The sequence below is a fragment of the Zonotrichia leucophrys genome, chromosome 5, assembly GCF_028769735.1.
Source record: "Zonotrichia leucophrys gambelii isolate GWCS_2022_RI chromosome 5, RI_Zleu_2.0, whole genome shotgun sequence".
Taxonomy (NCBI): Eukaryota; Metazoa; Chordata; class Aves; order Passeriformes; family Passerellidae; genus Zonotrichia; species Zonotrichia leucophrys.
Window position 1 is genome coordinate 49385345 of NC_088175.1, and position 14884 is coordinate 49400228.

General features: G+C 48.4%; 1 protein-coding gene across 1 annotated transcript in view; it reads left to right on the forward strand.

The window, feature by feature from the left end:
- The window catches only part of ABTB2 (ankyrin repeat and BTB domain containing 2), a 111701-nt gene extending 99212 nt beyond the window's left edge, over positions 1-12489 (forward strand). Inside the window, exons 6-17 of the mRNA XM_064715456.1 lie at positions 1150-1239; positions 1677-1778; positions 3169-3265; positions 3932-4067; positions 5094-5320; positions 6007-6185; positions 6552-6657; positions 6804-6906; positions 7365-7455; positions 8846-8914; positions 9314-9427; positions 10711-12489. Of these exons, the coding sequence (XP_064571526.1) occupies positions 1150-1239; positions 1677-1778; positions 3169-3265; positions 3932-4067; positions 5094-5320; positions 6007-6185; positions 6552-6657; positions 6804-6906; positions 7365-7455; positions 8846-8914; positions 9314-9427; positions 10711-10908 (1512 nt within the window). The 3' untranslated portion in view covers positions 10909-12489. The remainder of the gene's footprint in view (positions 1-1149; positions 1240-1676; positions 1779-3168; positions 3266-3931; positions 4068-5093; positions 5321-6006; positions 6186-6551; positions 6658-6803; positions 6907-7364; positions 7456-8845; positions 8915-9313; positions 9428-10710) is intronic.
- Positions 12490-14884: the final 2395 nt, after the last annotated feature.

Consider the following 14884-nt stretch of genomic DNA (forward strand, 5'->3'; position numbering starts at 1 on the left):
ATGGAAATCTGTGGAAAAGAACTCAGAACATGCCCTCAGAAACATGAGTTTGGAGCAGGACCCTGTATTCAGTTCTGATGGGGACCAACAAGCACCCTGGTTTCAGGGGATTGGAGATGTTTAGGAGAAGAGTCTCTTCTTTCCTTTGCAAGGAGCAAGCAGGAAGTGCAAAACTAACATTCAAAATTTAAAAAAGGATAGTGTAAGTCTATACAAGTTTTAGAGCCCTGACTGGGGTTTGTGCCTGCAGACCTGTGATTTGAGTTCTCAGTTTATAATGAGTGTGGAGTCTCCCAAGCCCCACAGAAGCCAGAATATCTCACCCAGAAATATCCTCACCAGTGTAAGTGCCCCAAAGCAGGAAGCTGGGAGTTGTGGCTGCTTTGAAAAGACACCTTTACAGAGTCAAGAGCAGAATTCCTGTGTGAGAGATGTAATTCCATTTTACAGTGCAGCTCCATTAAGGATGAAGCTCTGTTATTGCACACTGAGCTGCGGAGATGCTGCCTGTAAAAATTTCAAATGCCTGCAATAATTAAGGGGAGGGGGCAAGAAAGCTGTGGGATGTGAGCAGGAATGGATTTTACCAGGCCATTTCCTTTCTGTCCTTGGCTACTTCAGGAATGAGCTCTATAAGTAAGGCTCATTTTTCTCATAATTCATCTCTGAGCCGTCATGGTTTGCTGGTTAAGTAGAGGGAGGGAGATTTATGGGATTGAAATGCTGAAATATTGAGGCAAATAGGATTTTAGCAATGGGGAGAAGTTGCCAAATAAATTCATCGTCTGTATTTTTGTGTTGCTTTCTGCCTTCAGTTCATTTGGCTACAAATGAGCCAAGAAATGGCATTTCTTTGTTGGCAGCCTTGGGAAAGCTGGAGAGTTGTGGACAATACAGGGCTAGGATTTTCAGTGATCCTTTTTGTGTTCTTTCAGCCTTGCCCAGTGATATTTGTCCAGGTCATTTTCCAGTATCAGTTGTGCCCACTCTGCATAGAAATCAGAAATGCTTTATAAATACATGTATGCTGTCCCTACACACACTTTGTAGGTTAAGATTCAAACTGGCTGTGTCCATGACAGTGTCACTGTTGGTAGGGATAGAAAGATAACTTTGTTTTTGTTTTTATTTTTTGTTTTCTTTCTGAAGGGTATGACCCCCCTCATGTATGCCTGTGCTGCTGGAGATGAAGCCATGGTCCAAATGCTTATAGATGCTGGAGCAAATTTAGATATACCAGTGAGTAACCGTCTGCCCATAATTATCCAGCTGTAAACTAACAGGAGCTCTGAAATCTCTCCTAGCAACTGAAGGCTTCAGTCCTGAAGCTTCAAGAAAGCATTTCTCCCAAAAACCGTCACTTCAGGGATTTGGGAGGGGGGAGAAAACCTTCCAAACACCTTGGAGCACTCAGTGGCTCCAATTAGGCTTGGCACTGGCAAGTCTAATGGGCAGGGGAGGGGGAGGGAAGGAGCTGCCACAGGGAGAAACCAGGGAGCCCATTAAAAGTCCCAGGGGATGAGGCAGAGCGAGTGGTGGTCACAATGTTCTCCAAGTGGCCCAAGTCCCCGTTCCCTGGGTCTGTCACTCGCAGGGGTAGAGGCTGGTTGTGTAGAAGGCAGGGGAGGAAGGCAGGCAGGCTGCAGTGGGTAATGAGTGCTGCTTCCCTGCTCCAGGTGCCCAGTGGCTCTCCACGATACCCCTCGGTGCATCCCGACAGCCGGCACTGGACTGCGCTCACCTTCGCCGTGCTGCACGGCCACATCTCCGTGGTACAGGTGAGATTCCAGCCAGGAATCCTTCCAGCAGGCACTGGGCACTGAATGCAGCCCTGGGAGCCCTTGCTCCCAGCCTTCCTGAGCCTCCTAAACACCAGTGAAAAAACTGCCTGCTGTTTAAAACAAGGAGAATGAAAATTGGTGACATAATTCCTAGCAAGGCTTTGATAACAAAGCACAGCGTGTTTCTGTATTTTTCTTTGGTTTCAGTGTTGCTCCAAAGCTCACTGCTCCCAAAACAATGCTGCACAATCACTTCTTTAGTTTTAAATAAACTAGTGCTTCACGTGGAGTGGTTGCAGGTTGGCTGTTTGATCGGGAGCTTTATAATAGTAGATATTAATTGGTTTATAAATTTACATGCAAAAATCCAGTGTGTGCTGATGTCTGCTCTAATGGCAGCAAATCATCTGTAACTTCCTTCATAATCCTTGAGAACTGCATGAGCAAGACTTAAGCTCTTGTGGGATTTGAGCCTGTGGCATCCTCCCTGCTCCCTTTTCTGTGGAATTATCACAGGGGGCAGCAGGATGGGGTGGAGTCCCAGAAATGCTACCCAGACTTCCAGGGGAATGAAAAACTGATCACAGCAGACAATCAATTGCTGTTGAATTTAATTTACCTTCTGCTCAAAGGGAAGGAATAAAATTTAAAAAAAAAGGTAAGTAAATGGAGGCTGCACACACTCATCTTTTGTTTGTGTACATTTGTACATAATTATAAAGATTAGATTCCACCTGGCAAACTGCCCAGGCAGCCTTTGGTATTCCAGAGGTTGGACAGCCCTAATTTATGTGTGAGATACGAGTTTGATTCTCCCAGGAGATGAAGCCAAGTGAATCAAAGCTCCTGTTGTGTACTGCAGTGCCCACAATCGTGGAAGCATGGAATATCCTGATGGATACACACACACAGAGCTGATCCTCCCTGCCAGCCCTGCTCTGGTGCTCCAGAGCCTTCTGTCAGCCCCACCTGGCCATAAAACATCCCCATCACCCTGGCACCTTCTCCCCTTCACCTGGAGGAGGCTCTTTCCCTCACAGCAGCTCAGTGAAAGCAGGTTCTGTGTGACAGTCCCTGCAGCTGCCAGGCCTCCCTACACAGGCTCCAGGGCTGTGACCAGCCTGATGTTCCCTGGGGGAACCCTGCTTCCTGTGCACAGCATGGAGCTAGCATGGACTTCCTGCTCTGACTGCAGAGCCCTTTGGGTTTGGAGATTCCAATTGCACAGCCACGACCATAAGGGAGATTAGAAAAGGAGGAGGTGCTCTCCAGATGGGCCCTCCTCACTCTGAGCCCACTGGTTCTCCTTTCTAACACCCAGCCCTGGCTGCTTGGCCCTTCTGAACTGCTCTTTTCCCAACTCCCTGTCTTTCCTGTGCCCTTGCAGCTGCTCCTGGATGCTGGTGCCCACGTGGAAGGCTCTGCCGTGAACACTGGGGAGGACAACTATGCTGAGACCCCCCTCCAGCTGGCCTCAGCTGCAGGTGAGCTCCCTGTGGCCTCAGCACTCTCCATCTCTTCCTGCCACCAGCCTGATGGGCCCCAAGTATCTGTTTTATCTGTTTTCTAACTTGTCCCACTCTTGACTCCTCCCCAGAGCCCCCACAGCAGAGCTGATGGCACCAACTCCTTCACTCAGCACTGTCAAGGAACATAAACTGTCTAGTCTGGGCATGTCTGTGGGCCTCAGCAACACCCAGATGTGAAAAATTAACAAGTTTCCATTCAGCCTGGGGAAAAATAACTGTTATATAAAGAAATTTGGTTTATTAGTTTATTAAATACAGGTTAAAATTCTGCATTTCTTCTACTGAGCTGTTGGGAGCTGAGCATTCTGAGAACGAGTCTGTGCTGGCCTTGTTTGTCAACACTTCTCACCTCAAAATGGTTTTAGTTTTTTTCATTTTGTTTCTTTCTCTGTTATCTTTGTGCTTTTATGAAGAGGAGTGGCTGGCTTGCTCTGTTCCAAGCTTTATGGAAGGGATAAAAAAGGCCTCTTCCTCTCCCAGTGACACCCAGTGCTGGATGTTCTGCCACCACTCCCTACTCCCTCTAATGGGAACAGAGCCAGGGAGTCCTGCTTGTGGTCAGTCCTGTGTTTTGTGCTTCCACAGAGGGACCATGCTGATGTTCCTGTTCTTTTTCCCCAGGGAATTATGAGCTGGTCAGCCTGCTGCTCAGCAGGGGCGCTGATCCACTGCTGAGCATGCTGGAAGTCAACGGGATGTCATCGTCACTCCACGAGGACATGAACTGCTTCAGCCACTCAGCAGCACATGGCCACAGGTAGTGCTCTGCTCCTGATCACAACAGGCCTTTTTTGCACTCTGGGTGTTGCTGTGGGACTTTGTGACCCAAACCCGTGCCTGTGCAGTTCAGCAGATGGGGTTAAGACTCTCCTGACAACAAAGAACAAAGATCTTTGTTTGCTGTTTCTTGTCCTTACACTTGCTGGTCTGGCTCTGCAGCACTGAGAGTGAGCTGATTTTAAGCCCCACATCAGCAGACCAAGTCCCACCTAAGGTGGGACTCTCATTGTGGGACTCTAATCTCATAAGTTATGAGATCAGGGTTGTGAGATCCTGGTTCATGTTCTGAGATGGAATCTAATCAGATTGAGGTGGCAAGAATAACTTACAGCAGAGCCTGGGTGTCTGCATCTCTGGTTTTTGGGTGGCCAACCAAGAGGTGAATCATTAAACCAGCCAGCCTGGGCTCTCCAACCCTGTTTTCAGGGTGGTTGTTCAGAAATAAGACATTAATTGCAAGCTCCTCTGTGTTCCCAGAAAAAACATTAGTGAGATCCAAGGCTTGTTCTGCCATAGGATAGGATGGGGTGATCCTAAAGCTGGGTCCTTAAATAATCCGGATTTAGCCCCAGGGAGTGGTGTGGGTGCAGGGAGGGCAGCGGCTGGTGGCAGTGCAGCAGCACAGGGAGTGCTGGGTGGCCCTGCTGGGCTGGGGAATGTCTGGAGCAGCTGTCCCCAGCTGGCTGAGGGACACCCGTGATGCAAACTCCCCAAACAAGACACAAACAGAAAAGTCTGTTTCTTGCAACTGCCGTGTGAAATTCCAAACAAACCCCCCATGTGAGGAGTACAGGCCATGTTTCTGCCCTTGCTGAGGGGCACCAGTTTCTAGGATGTGGGGTAGGGAAGGACAAATGGTTTCCATGCAGCTCCACAGTGCCAGCTGTCTTTGGGAAGGAAATTATTGTTTACTGAGCCGGATCCCTAATCCCAAATCCCCGTGGTCCTGTGTGAGTTGTTGAAATTTCCTTTGTCAGTAAGCAAAACCTCTCGTCCTGCTCAGGAACGTCCTGCGCAAGCTCCTGAGCCAGCCGCAGCAGGCCAAGGGGGACGTGCTGTCCCTGGAGGAGATCCTGGCCGAGGGCGTGGAGAGCGACACCTCCAGCCAGGGCAGCTCCAGCGAGGGGCAGGTGCGGCTGTGCAAGACGCGCATGAAGGCCCTGCAGGAGGCCATGTACTACAGCGCCGAGCACGGCTACGTGGACATCACCATGGAGCTCAGGGCCCTGGGTGAGCCCTTCCTTCTCTGCACTGTGCACATAAGGCATAGAAACCTTCCTTTCTGCCCCTCTCACTTAGAAGAGCAACAACTGCAAAGCTGTGTAATCTAAATTTTAAAAGTGTTTAAGGCTCCTCATAAGTTTGGGTTTTTTCAAATCTCTCCTCCTCTGGGATGTCCTTCACCTTTGGCTGGATCCTCTGTTCACACATATCAAAAGGAAGGAGCATCTCTCCCTGTCAGATACTTACACCTAAAATTCACTCTATCAATGGTTTAAGGTGAAGGAACTAAACTGATCTCAAGGTAGGAGAGAGAAAAGCTTTGAAACTTGTGTGTAACTGGGAGAAAAGACCTCACACCACAACTGTGTGGCATTATGTATCCTTACAAACTTCAGTTCAAATTTGTCTTGTGGTTCTGACTAACCATGAAGCTCAGAACAAAACAGAGAGTCTCTGATCCTTAAAAATCAGCAGAAATTTCCAATTTATGATCCTGGTGCCAATCCTTTGCCACTTAACCTGTCAGTGACCCAGTTCAGTCACCTTTAATATCAAGATAAAAATCTATCTGCTGTTAGGATGTAGGTAGAGCTACTTCAGTGCTGCCAAGCGTTAGTAATAGGAGCAGGATAATCTCCTCACAGGCACTTCAGGAAATCATTTTTCACTGTCCCTTTTCCCTGTGGCTGCAGGAGTGCCGTGGAAGCTCCATGTGTGGATCGAGTCCCTGCGGACAACCTTCTCCCAGTCCCGCTACTCTGTGGTGCAGACCCTGCTGAGGGAGTTTGTCACCATCAAGGAGGAGGACTACAACGAGGAGCTGGTCACTGAGGGGCTGCAGCTCATGTTTGACATCCTCAAAACCAGCAAGGTAAGTCAGAGTTTTATAACTGTGCCAGAGCTGAGTGCTCTGGGGTTTCATTGTTGCTGTGCACAACAGGAAAAAGGGAATGGCTGAGCAAAGTCCCTTGGAGCTATGGCATGGAAATGGCCCTGGAAGCATTTATCTAAATTCAGAAATAGCCCCCAGACAGTCCTCAAACACACACCTGGGGCAAGCTCTGCAGCTCTTTATACCTCCATAACTCCATAGATATTGTAATTCTGCCTTAATTTAAAGCTGTGGGGAGGTAACTCTTGTGGGGTGCAGTGGCTGCAAGCCCCAGGTGAGCCCTTACAGCACATTTGGAACCTGCTAAATGATGAATTGCTGATCCCTGTTCCATCCTCCTCACAGAATGATTCCATCAACCAGCAGCTGGCATCCATCTTCACCCACTGCTATGGCAGCAGCCCCATTCCCAGCATTCCCGAGATCCGGAAGACTCTGCCAGCTCGGCTGGGTAAGGTGCTCACCTCAGCAGTGAGCTTCTTTTGGTTGCTGCTGGGGTGGGGGGTTTTAATTTGTTTGCTTGGATTTCTTCTCTGAAAAGCATGCACAGTATAAAAAAAAAAGTGTCACTTTTTTTTTTGTCACTTTACCCAACAGATCCTCACTTTCTGAACAATAAAGAAATGTCTGATGTAACTTTCTTAGTGGAAGGAAAGCTCTTTTATGCACACAAAGTCCTGCTGGTTACTGCATCTAACAGGTGAGTCACTAACCATAATGAATCCATAATGAATAATGAATCCAGCCATGATTATCCCTGAAATAATGTGTGGTAGATGGAGTGTACATATCAAGCCATTCCCTGCCTTCCCATTCCTTCTCCCAGAGTTTGCAGGGAGAGCTGCACTTGCTCCAGCTTTCCTGGAATCTCACACTGGCCTGGTGCACTTGCAGTTTGCAGTTTCTTTCTCTGTTCTTGGCATAGAAACAGGGTTTTCCACCTATCACAGGGTGGGATTAGATCAGACCCAGCCAATTTACAGTTTTAAATTGTCCCTGAACTAATCATCATTAAATTAAAGAAAATGTTTCAATTTTCAGCTTGCAAAGAACAAGGAGGGATCTTTGTTTTGCCCTTGCGGTTTGTGATGAATGTGTGGCACACTAATACAGTTAAATCAAATCTTCTCAATTAAATCTGTTTGAAACCATTCCCAGGTTCAAGACACTAATGACCAATAAAACAGAGCACGATGGCCACGGCAGCAAGACTGTAGAAATCAGTGATATGAAATACAACATTTTTAAGGTATGGGACTTAATCCAACTCTTTCTTTATTCCTCCATAATGCAGGAGAAACTAGTCTTCTAATGAAAAGTAGTTTTATACTTTTAACACACCATTTTCATACTATTTACAACACCATTTTTATGCTTTGCTAAGCAAGAAGTAACTTATTTACAGCAGGTGCATTGCCAGGCATCATATTATTTCAAATCAGATGATAAGAAATCAATGGTGTCCCTGTCAAGAAAGGCTCAGAACTGAGAATTGTGCTTTGCTTTTATGACATTTCCATATTTAGTGGAGGAACAGGGAGATGTGAAGTGCAGAATAGGTCATGTAGCTGTTTCACTAAAGGGTTGAGGCTTTTTTCCTCTTTTTATAAGCAAACAAACCTGGTCTGTTGGTCAGCAGTGCTGTCATCTCACTAGAGGGAAATAAACTGATCATGAGAACATCTTTGTTCTGCTTGTAAGGGGCTGTACAAGTTTTGTGTTGGACAGGTGACATCCAAATTTTGCAGCTTCAAGCCACAACAGAGAAGAAAATGTAACTGAGTATTGAAACAAGCTTCCTTAACAGCATTTGTACGTCAAAAGGTTTCTAAAGATAAACTTGTGCTTCAGTGGAGAGAGAGAGACAAATCAGAAAGAATTGAAACAGTGCAGTATTTGACGATTTGATGATAAATACAGTCAGAGGGGTTAAGGAGAGGCAGGCTCAGGTAGGGTGGAGGATGCTGAGCCACCAGAGATGTGGGTCCTGCTCAGGGCGCTGCATGTAACTCTGTTAAACAAATAAGGCAATCTCACAAGGGCCAGCTCAGTTCCCAGCCCTGTTAGGAATGGCAAGCAGAGCTTGCAAGCCCCACACATCACCCAGGACATTTCTGTGATCCAACAGCAGATCCATTCCCTCCCCTGACACTGCCTGGGCTGGGGGTGGCACATGCAGATCAAAGAGCAGGAGCTGCCTCTTGCTCTCCCTGCAGACAATTAATGCCTTTTCCTCCGGGCCTGGAGAGGGGCTGGAAGCTGATTAGAAGCCCAGCAGGGATGTGAGTGGCTGGGAGGTCCCCGGGATGCTCACGCTGGGCTTGCTGGCAGCTCCGCGCGTGACCGGCCTGGCCGGCTTCAGCAGCCCGGATCCCAGACAAGGACAGTGGTGTTGCTCAGAGACACGCTGTCACCCTCAGCCCAAAGTCCCCAGCAGGGCCCTTTTCAGGGCCCAAGAGAAAAAAGGACTGTTAGAAAGCAGCAGATTTGCTACGCCAGGGAGTGAGAAAAAAGCCACCAGCGGAGGTGAGAGCCGGCACAGGACACGATTCCCGTCTGCTCAGGAAGGGGAGCACAGCCATCAACAGCCCCTTGTGACTGCCCTGATAACTTCATGCCTGGCCTTCTTCCCATTCCAGATGCTGATGCAGTATTTATACTATGGAGGGACAGAATCCATGGAAATTCCCACCACTGATATCTTAGAGGTGAGAGAGCTTTTTCTTCCAAGTCTTGCCAAGTGCGCTGGGGCATAAAACAGAGTTGAAAGGCAAAATCCAGGAGCTAACAGCAGGCTCCCATTCAGTCCAGGAGCATATTTAACGCTTGGAAATGAGCTTTAAAGTTTCAAAACATCGCTGCTTGGTGTTTCTGTGTCATGCTGACAGAAAGGAGAGCAAATATGCTTGTGGGAAGAGCTTTGCTAAGAGGGGAAATGTGTCAGTCTGTCACTTCAGCATGGAGCAGCCTTTTTGCTGTTTGATGAGGACTTGGCCATTAAAACAGCGAGTCAGAGACTCTTCAGAGAGGAAATCATCCGTCCTGTTTGCCTTCCCCAGGCCTTTCAAGCCTCATGATCTCAAATAGCCTCTCTCTTGTCCCCATAGCTGCTGTCGGCTGCCAGCCTGTTCCAGCTGGACGGCCTCCAGAGACACTGTGAAATCCTCTGTGCCCAGACCATCAGCATGGACAACTCTGTCAACATCTATAAATATGCAAAGGTAGATCCAACCCCCCTGGTCTGAGAACCCCAGTGAGCAGCCTGTGTGCTGCTGCTGGTAACTAAAAACCCCAGGTGGGCACCCTCCCTGCAGGTAACTCCTCCCAGCCACAACACGAGGGAGATGATTCCCAGCTCCAGGCTGGAAAGTCCTGCACAGCCCCGGTGTGTTTTCTTGTCTGGAGCAATCATGGATGAAATGGATGGGGGATCCCTGCAGAGTAGGGGAAAGCTGTCTTAACAGGCTGATACAGCAACATCAGCAAATCCTGAGGGATTCAAATCCTGGGAGCAGCAGGGGCAATTGATCACACCACAGCCACTACAGGGTAAACCCTTTCCTGGCACCCCTACTGCTAGAAAATATTCTTTTCAGCTCCAAAAGGAACATAAAGTCTGTTGTGTGACAGATACACACCTCTGTAGCAAATAACATAAATCAGAGAAATGCTCTGCTCTTCCTGGAATTTTGCAGGATCAGATCCTTTAAAGACAAGGAGAAAACTGCACAGAGGGCTGATAGTGATTTTTTTTTCTACTGTGTGTGTATTGTCCCACTGATGCTTTTCAATTTTTTCTCACATTGGGCTGGTTTCTTTCAGACCTAAAATTTAACAGTGTGCAGTGGTAAAAAGGGGAAACAGCATTCCCTACTGGCCATTATGTACTTTTCCTTAAATTATTATTTGCACAGAATTCCCAGGAAGAGGCTGTGTGTGCACAGAGCTTCTTAATATTGAATTTGAGTTCCGTTGTTCTTGTTACTGATCCTGAAGCAAAAGGAGCCAGATCCCAGGCAGAAATCACCTCGTGGTGGTTCAAGAGTGCAGTATCCCTGTTCTCCTGTGTTCAGCCCCTCCCTGATGGGCTGAGGCTCCCATCCTGTGACCCGTGTCCTGATTGCCCCGAGCCCTGCTCACCATCTGCCAGCACAGCAGCGTTGTTGTGTGCTGTGGCTCAGCCAAACAGGTACCTTGGCCACCTCATCAGCCAGCTGCTCTGCTGCAGGAAGGGAAGGGAAGGGGCTGGAGTGCAGGCCAGCAGCTCTGCCAACAGCAGGCCAGCAGGGGAAGGAATTTAAAAAGCCTGGATGCCCCCCTGCAAAAAGCACCAAGAGAAATGATCAGACAAAATCCTGCCTTCAGTGCTTTTCCACTGTTACTCCTGTCTTTTAATGTTTTCCAAGAGACAAAAAGGAGAAGAGCATTAGGAATGAGAGGCTCAGGGGTGTCATTTAGGTCTGTGATGTACAGAAGGGGTTAATAATGCTGCTGTCTTCCTCAGATTCACAATGCACCAGAACTGGCCTCTTTCTGCGAGGGCTTCTTCCTCAAGCACATGAGCTCCCTGCTGGAGCAGGACTCGTTCAAGCAGCTCATCTACAGCAGGAACAGCAAAGTGCAGGGCCTGGACCCTCTGAGGGACCTGCAGGCAGCCCTGGCCGGGCGCCTGCACTCGGTGTACGTCACCTCCAGGGTGTGAGGCAGCCCCGGTCCCGCTGGCAAACCGCGCTGCTCTGGGGCTGGCTGCCCCCTGCACCTTCCTGAGAGTGCCCTGGAGCCTGAACGGGCACCCCCCGGGCACAGGGAGGGGAGCTGCCTTTCTGTGCTGCTGCTGCTGCCACAGGAACAACACTGTCACACAACCACACTGCCACGGCCCAGACACCAGCTGGGCTGCAGGGGAGAGCCCCAACCACGGCCAGGGGCGCTGCCCTTTCCACGAGCACGGCGCCGGCCCGTGGAGAAAGAGGCAATTGAGCTAAGCCCAGCACTAATACATGGGCTTAGGTTCATCCACACAGATGTTTTCCCTGTAAAAAGGCTGCCTAGAAGGAGTTTCCTGATCCTAAAGCCCATCCCACGAGCCATCTGTCTGCACACAAATACTTCCCCTCAGTAGTACCAGCGTCTGTGCATCGCTACAGACCGACAGAAACTTCCCCCAAAACTGTTTGCACCTTGAGAGACAGGTTTTGTATGCTCAAAGCTGAGTAGAAACTAATACTAACACTGAAATTACTCACTCTTTAAGCCTAATATGAGGAGCTGAGCTGGGGCAGGGAGGGGAGGGGAAAGTTGGGGATTTGAGTGTTTTGAAATACAGTTTCACTGTGCCAGTTGTTAATCTGGATCTGTTTTGAGGAGAAAGAAAAAGACTGTCTACCCTTTTGCTGTCAAGGTCTGATAGTGTCAGTCAGTCACTTTCTTCATCTTAAAAGCCTGTTTCTGGACATTACCTGTGAGACCTGACCTCACAAAAGACACTTTGTAGAAGGCTCAGGTGTAGCAGGAGCTGGCAATAGGCTGAAACACTGCCCAGTTGCAATAAAAGCAATAAAATCCTCCCCTGGCCTCCAAAGAACATCCAGCTCAGTGGCTTGCTCTCTCTCTGGTTGGGATTAAGGAAAGACCTCTAGCTATTCCCACTGACCTGGGCTAAGCACCCTCCAAAAATCATTTGCCAGGACACTTCCGTTTGTTGTAGATGGGTGAATAAGAGGAAACCAAATTTTAAGTGGAGACCTATTTATTCCTTATTAGAAATTCAACAATTTATTCCCATTGTATCTAAACACAGTGGAAGAAGGAGGCTCAGCTGGGCCCAGGCTCCAAAGCCCAGTACAGACACAGTTTAGATAAAGGGAAGGAGAAGGAGCCACCAGCATCTCCCAGCAAATCCATCAAAATCTGACATGGCCTTGTTCCTAAAGGATTTACACAGAGGCAAATTGCATGCATGGATAAGGATTTTTAGTCAGCTGACAGGTTGGTCAGGGCACACTCCCTTTGTGCTTTAGGTACACATCTGCTGAACATCACCAGCTCCAATAACCCTATTTATTACAGAAAGCCATACAGGGGGGTCAAAATTATCACTGAGAAATGCCACAGAAGGCTTTATTTTGGAAAGTATTTTCAAGTAGCTGCTCCAGCTATCTGTACAAATATGTAGGTCCTCTTTTGTTGCTGTAATATTACAATGCTTTGTTTAATTGTACATTAATGTTGTCATTTATGTAAATGTACCGGGATTTTATTAACAACATAATTTTAAAATACACAGGTGTTGTTATTTGTTCTGTTCCTCTAACAGTAGGAAAAAAAAAAGATTTAAAGACACTTATGTGGAAAAGGCTGTTGCAATTGAAGCATCTTAAATTGGTTTTGGTGTACATAAATCTAATTTTAGGGATACAGAGGCATTCATTTCCCCTTCTTAGGCTCAGACATTTTTGTGAAGTTAAAAAGTTTAACTTGCATTTTTCCCTAGCTGGAATAAGATTACCTGCTTTCCACCAGAAAGCAGCAAATGTAGTGTCCAAGAAACCCCTAATTCCAGGATTCTTCTCTGCAGCAGGAAAAACAGTGAGGGTTAAAGTAACTCTTAGGTCAGAGGTATTAAAAAAATAAACAGGTGATCCTTCCATGTCACCTCAGATCCCAAAGGCCAGAAGGGCTCTGCTTGGTGCTCTCTGGGAGGATTGATGGAGCACAGGATTCATCCAAGAGGTAAGGAGTATAAAAGCTTAAGAGCAAGAATTTGACCCAGAAGTATCCTTTTTTTCTCCTTATTTGGAAACCTGCCAGCATAAACAGGGACTGGTTCTCAAGAATCATGGAATACAAACACCTCAGATTCCCTTTGGAGCACTTTAATGAGTAGGCTAAACAGAAATTCCTTGTGAAACCAGTTGTACACTGCCTGTATTTTATGGAGTGCTGCCCGGGGAGCCTGAGAAAGTACCAGAGCAGCTTGCCCAGCTTTGGGGAAGCACAGAACTGGCCACAATGACATCATTCCAGGGAGCAGAGGAAATAAACATCTGCCTGAACAGGCTCGATGACTTCCAGCCTGAAATAAAGCCCTTTTTGCTCTCTAATAAGGCTTTGCACAGCAGGCAGGCCCTGGCTAATGCAGCAGCACCACTCACAGGCCCTTTGCCCTCGCCAAATGCTGCCCAGGCAGGCAGCCCCTGCTTCCTGCACCTGCCACAGGCACAGCAGGGGTCACACGGGGGGAGGCAGGACACTCCCCAGGGAATGGGGCAGCAGGCTGCTGTCACACTGCTTGTGGCACAGGACAGGGCTCCAGAGCTGGACCTGCCTCCCCAAAGGGCAGAACTGGAGCCTGAGGGATCCATTAATCCACAGAATGGTGCACTTGGCGTTATTTGCTCAAGAAAAAGAAGGGCACAAAAAAGGTATCTTGTGATAAAATCACAGCAGAGCAAGGAAAAAGGAGTGACACAACCCAGAGCCGGAGTTATCTCAGTGCTGTCCCTATTCCTGCTGATCCTCTCTCCATGCTTAGCTCAGGCAGGAGAAGGGTTCCCGTGTCCCTCTCTCCATCCACAGCCCTGGCACCCACACAAAGCCCTGCCCCCACACCAGAGCCCTCACCTGCAATTCCCAGGTGCACAGGCAAACAGAAACCCAGCTCTGCGAGTTAAAAATTCCCAAGGGAATATCACCAGGGCCAAATGGAAAGGATGTACCTTCCTCTTGCCCCTTACCCAGTGCTTCCCACCCAGCTCCCTTCTCCCTCCTGCTGCTCTGGGGTGCCAGACCTGTCCTGGCAGTGCTTCCAGCTGGCAGCAGCCTCAGTTTCCCTGGTTCTGCTCACTCCCAGGACAAGGCTGGGTTCAGCTGGCTCCAGCTGTCAGAAGAGCTCAGGGCTCTCGGAGCAGGGCCGTGATTCCAGTGACAAGTAGGTCACATCTCGCCGCCACCTGCAGGGAGCTGCTCAGCCAGACGTGGCTGCCACATTTGCCTGCAATGAGCCACGGGACTCCGTCACTGTGGGGAAATTGTGGGAGAGGAGGGAGAGATCCTGCTGCAGTGGTCAGGAATGGGCAGACAGCGGCCTGGAGGGTGTGGAGCGGGCCGGGACTGATGCACCCGGGTGCTGGGATGTGCCCAGACCTGTCCTGGCCTGTCCCCGCGCTGGGACAGGCTCACAGGCTGAGCTGGCTTAGGCCGGGATTAAAGGCACGCTCTGCAATTAGAGGCACACCCGGCTCCTTCCGGCATTCCTAGCCCCATCTGCGCAGGGTTTGGAGAGAGGGAATGCTGAGGGTGTTCATCCCTAGTGTCCAAGCCATCTCTCTGCTTGTCATTCCTTGGAATAACAAAAAAAAACATTTCTCTAATGCATCAGGATGTTTCCGTCCCTTTTTGGGGAGGGAAATACACCTAGAAACTAAGATCCTAAGGATTTCCAGAAAAGCAAAACAAGGACAGAGATGATAGAGTAAGCTTCCAACTTAAAAATTATTTCATGGACATAGGAATGATTCTTGTATGTTTTACAACTCCCCTTTTTATTCCTGGAATAATTTTAGATTTTATTTTCTTTTAACAAATCATCTAAATTTGAGAGGAAACAATAGAAAATTAATACAGGGAGAGACTGTGGAATCATCCTGGAATGGTTTGGGCTGGAAGCCTCATCCCTG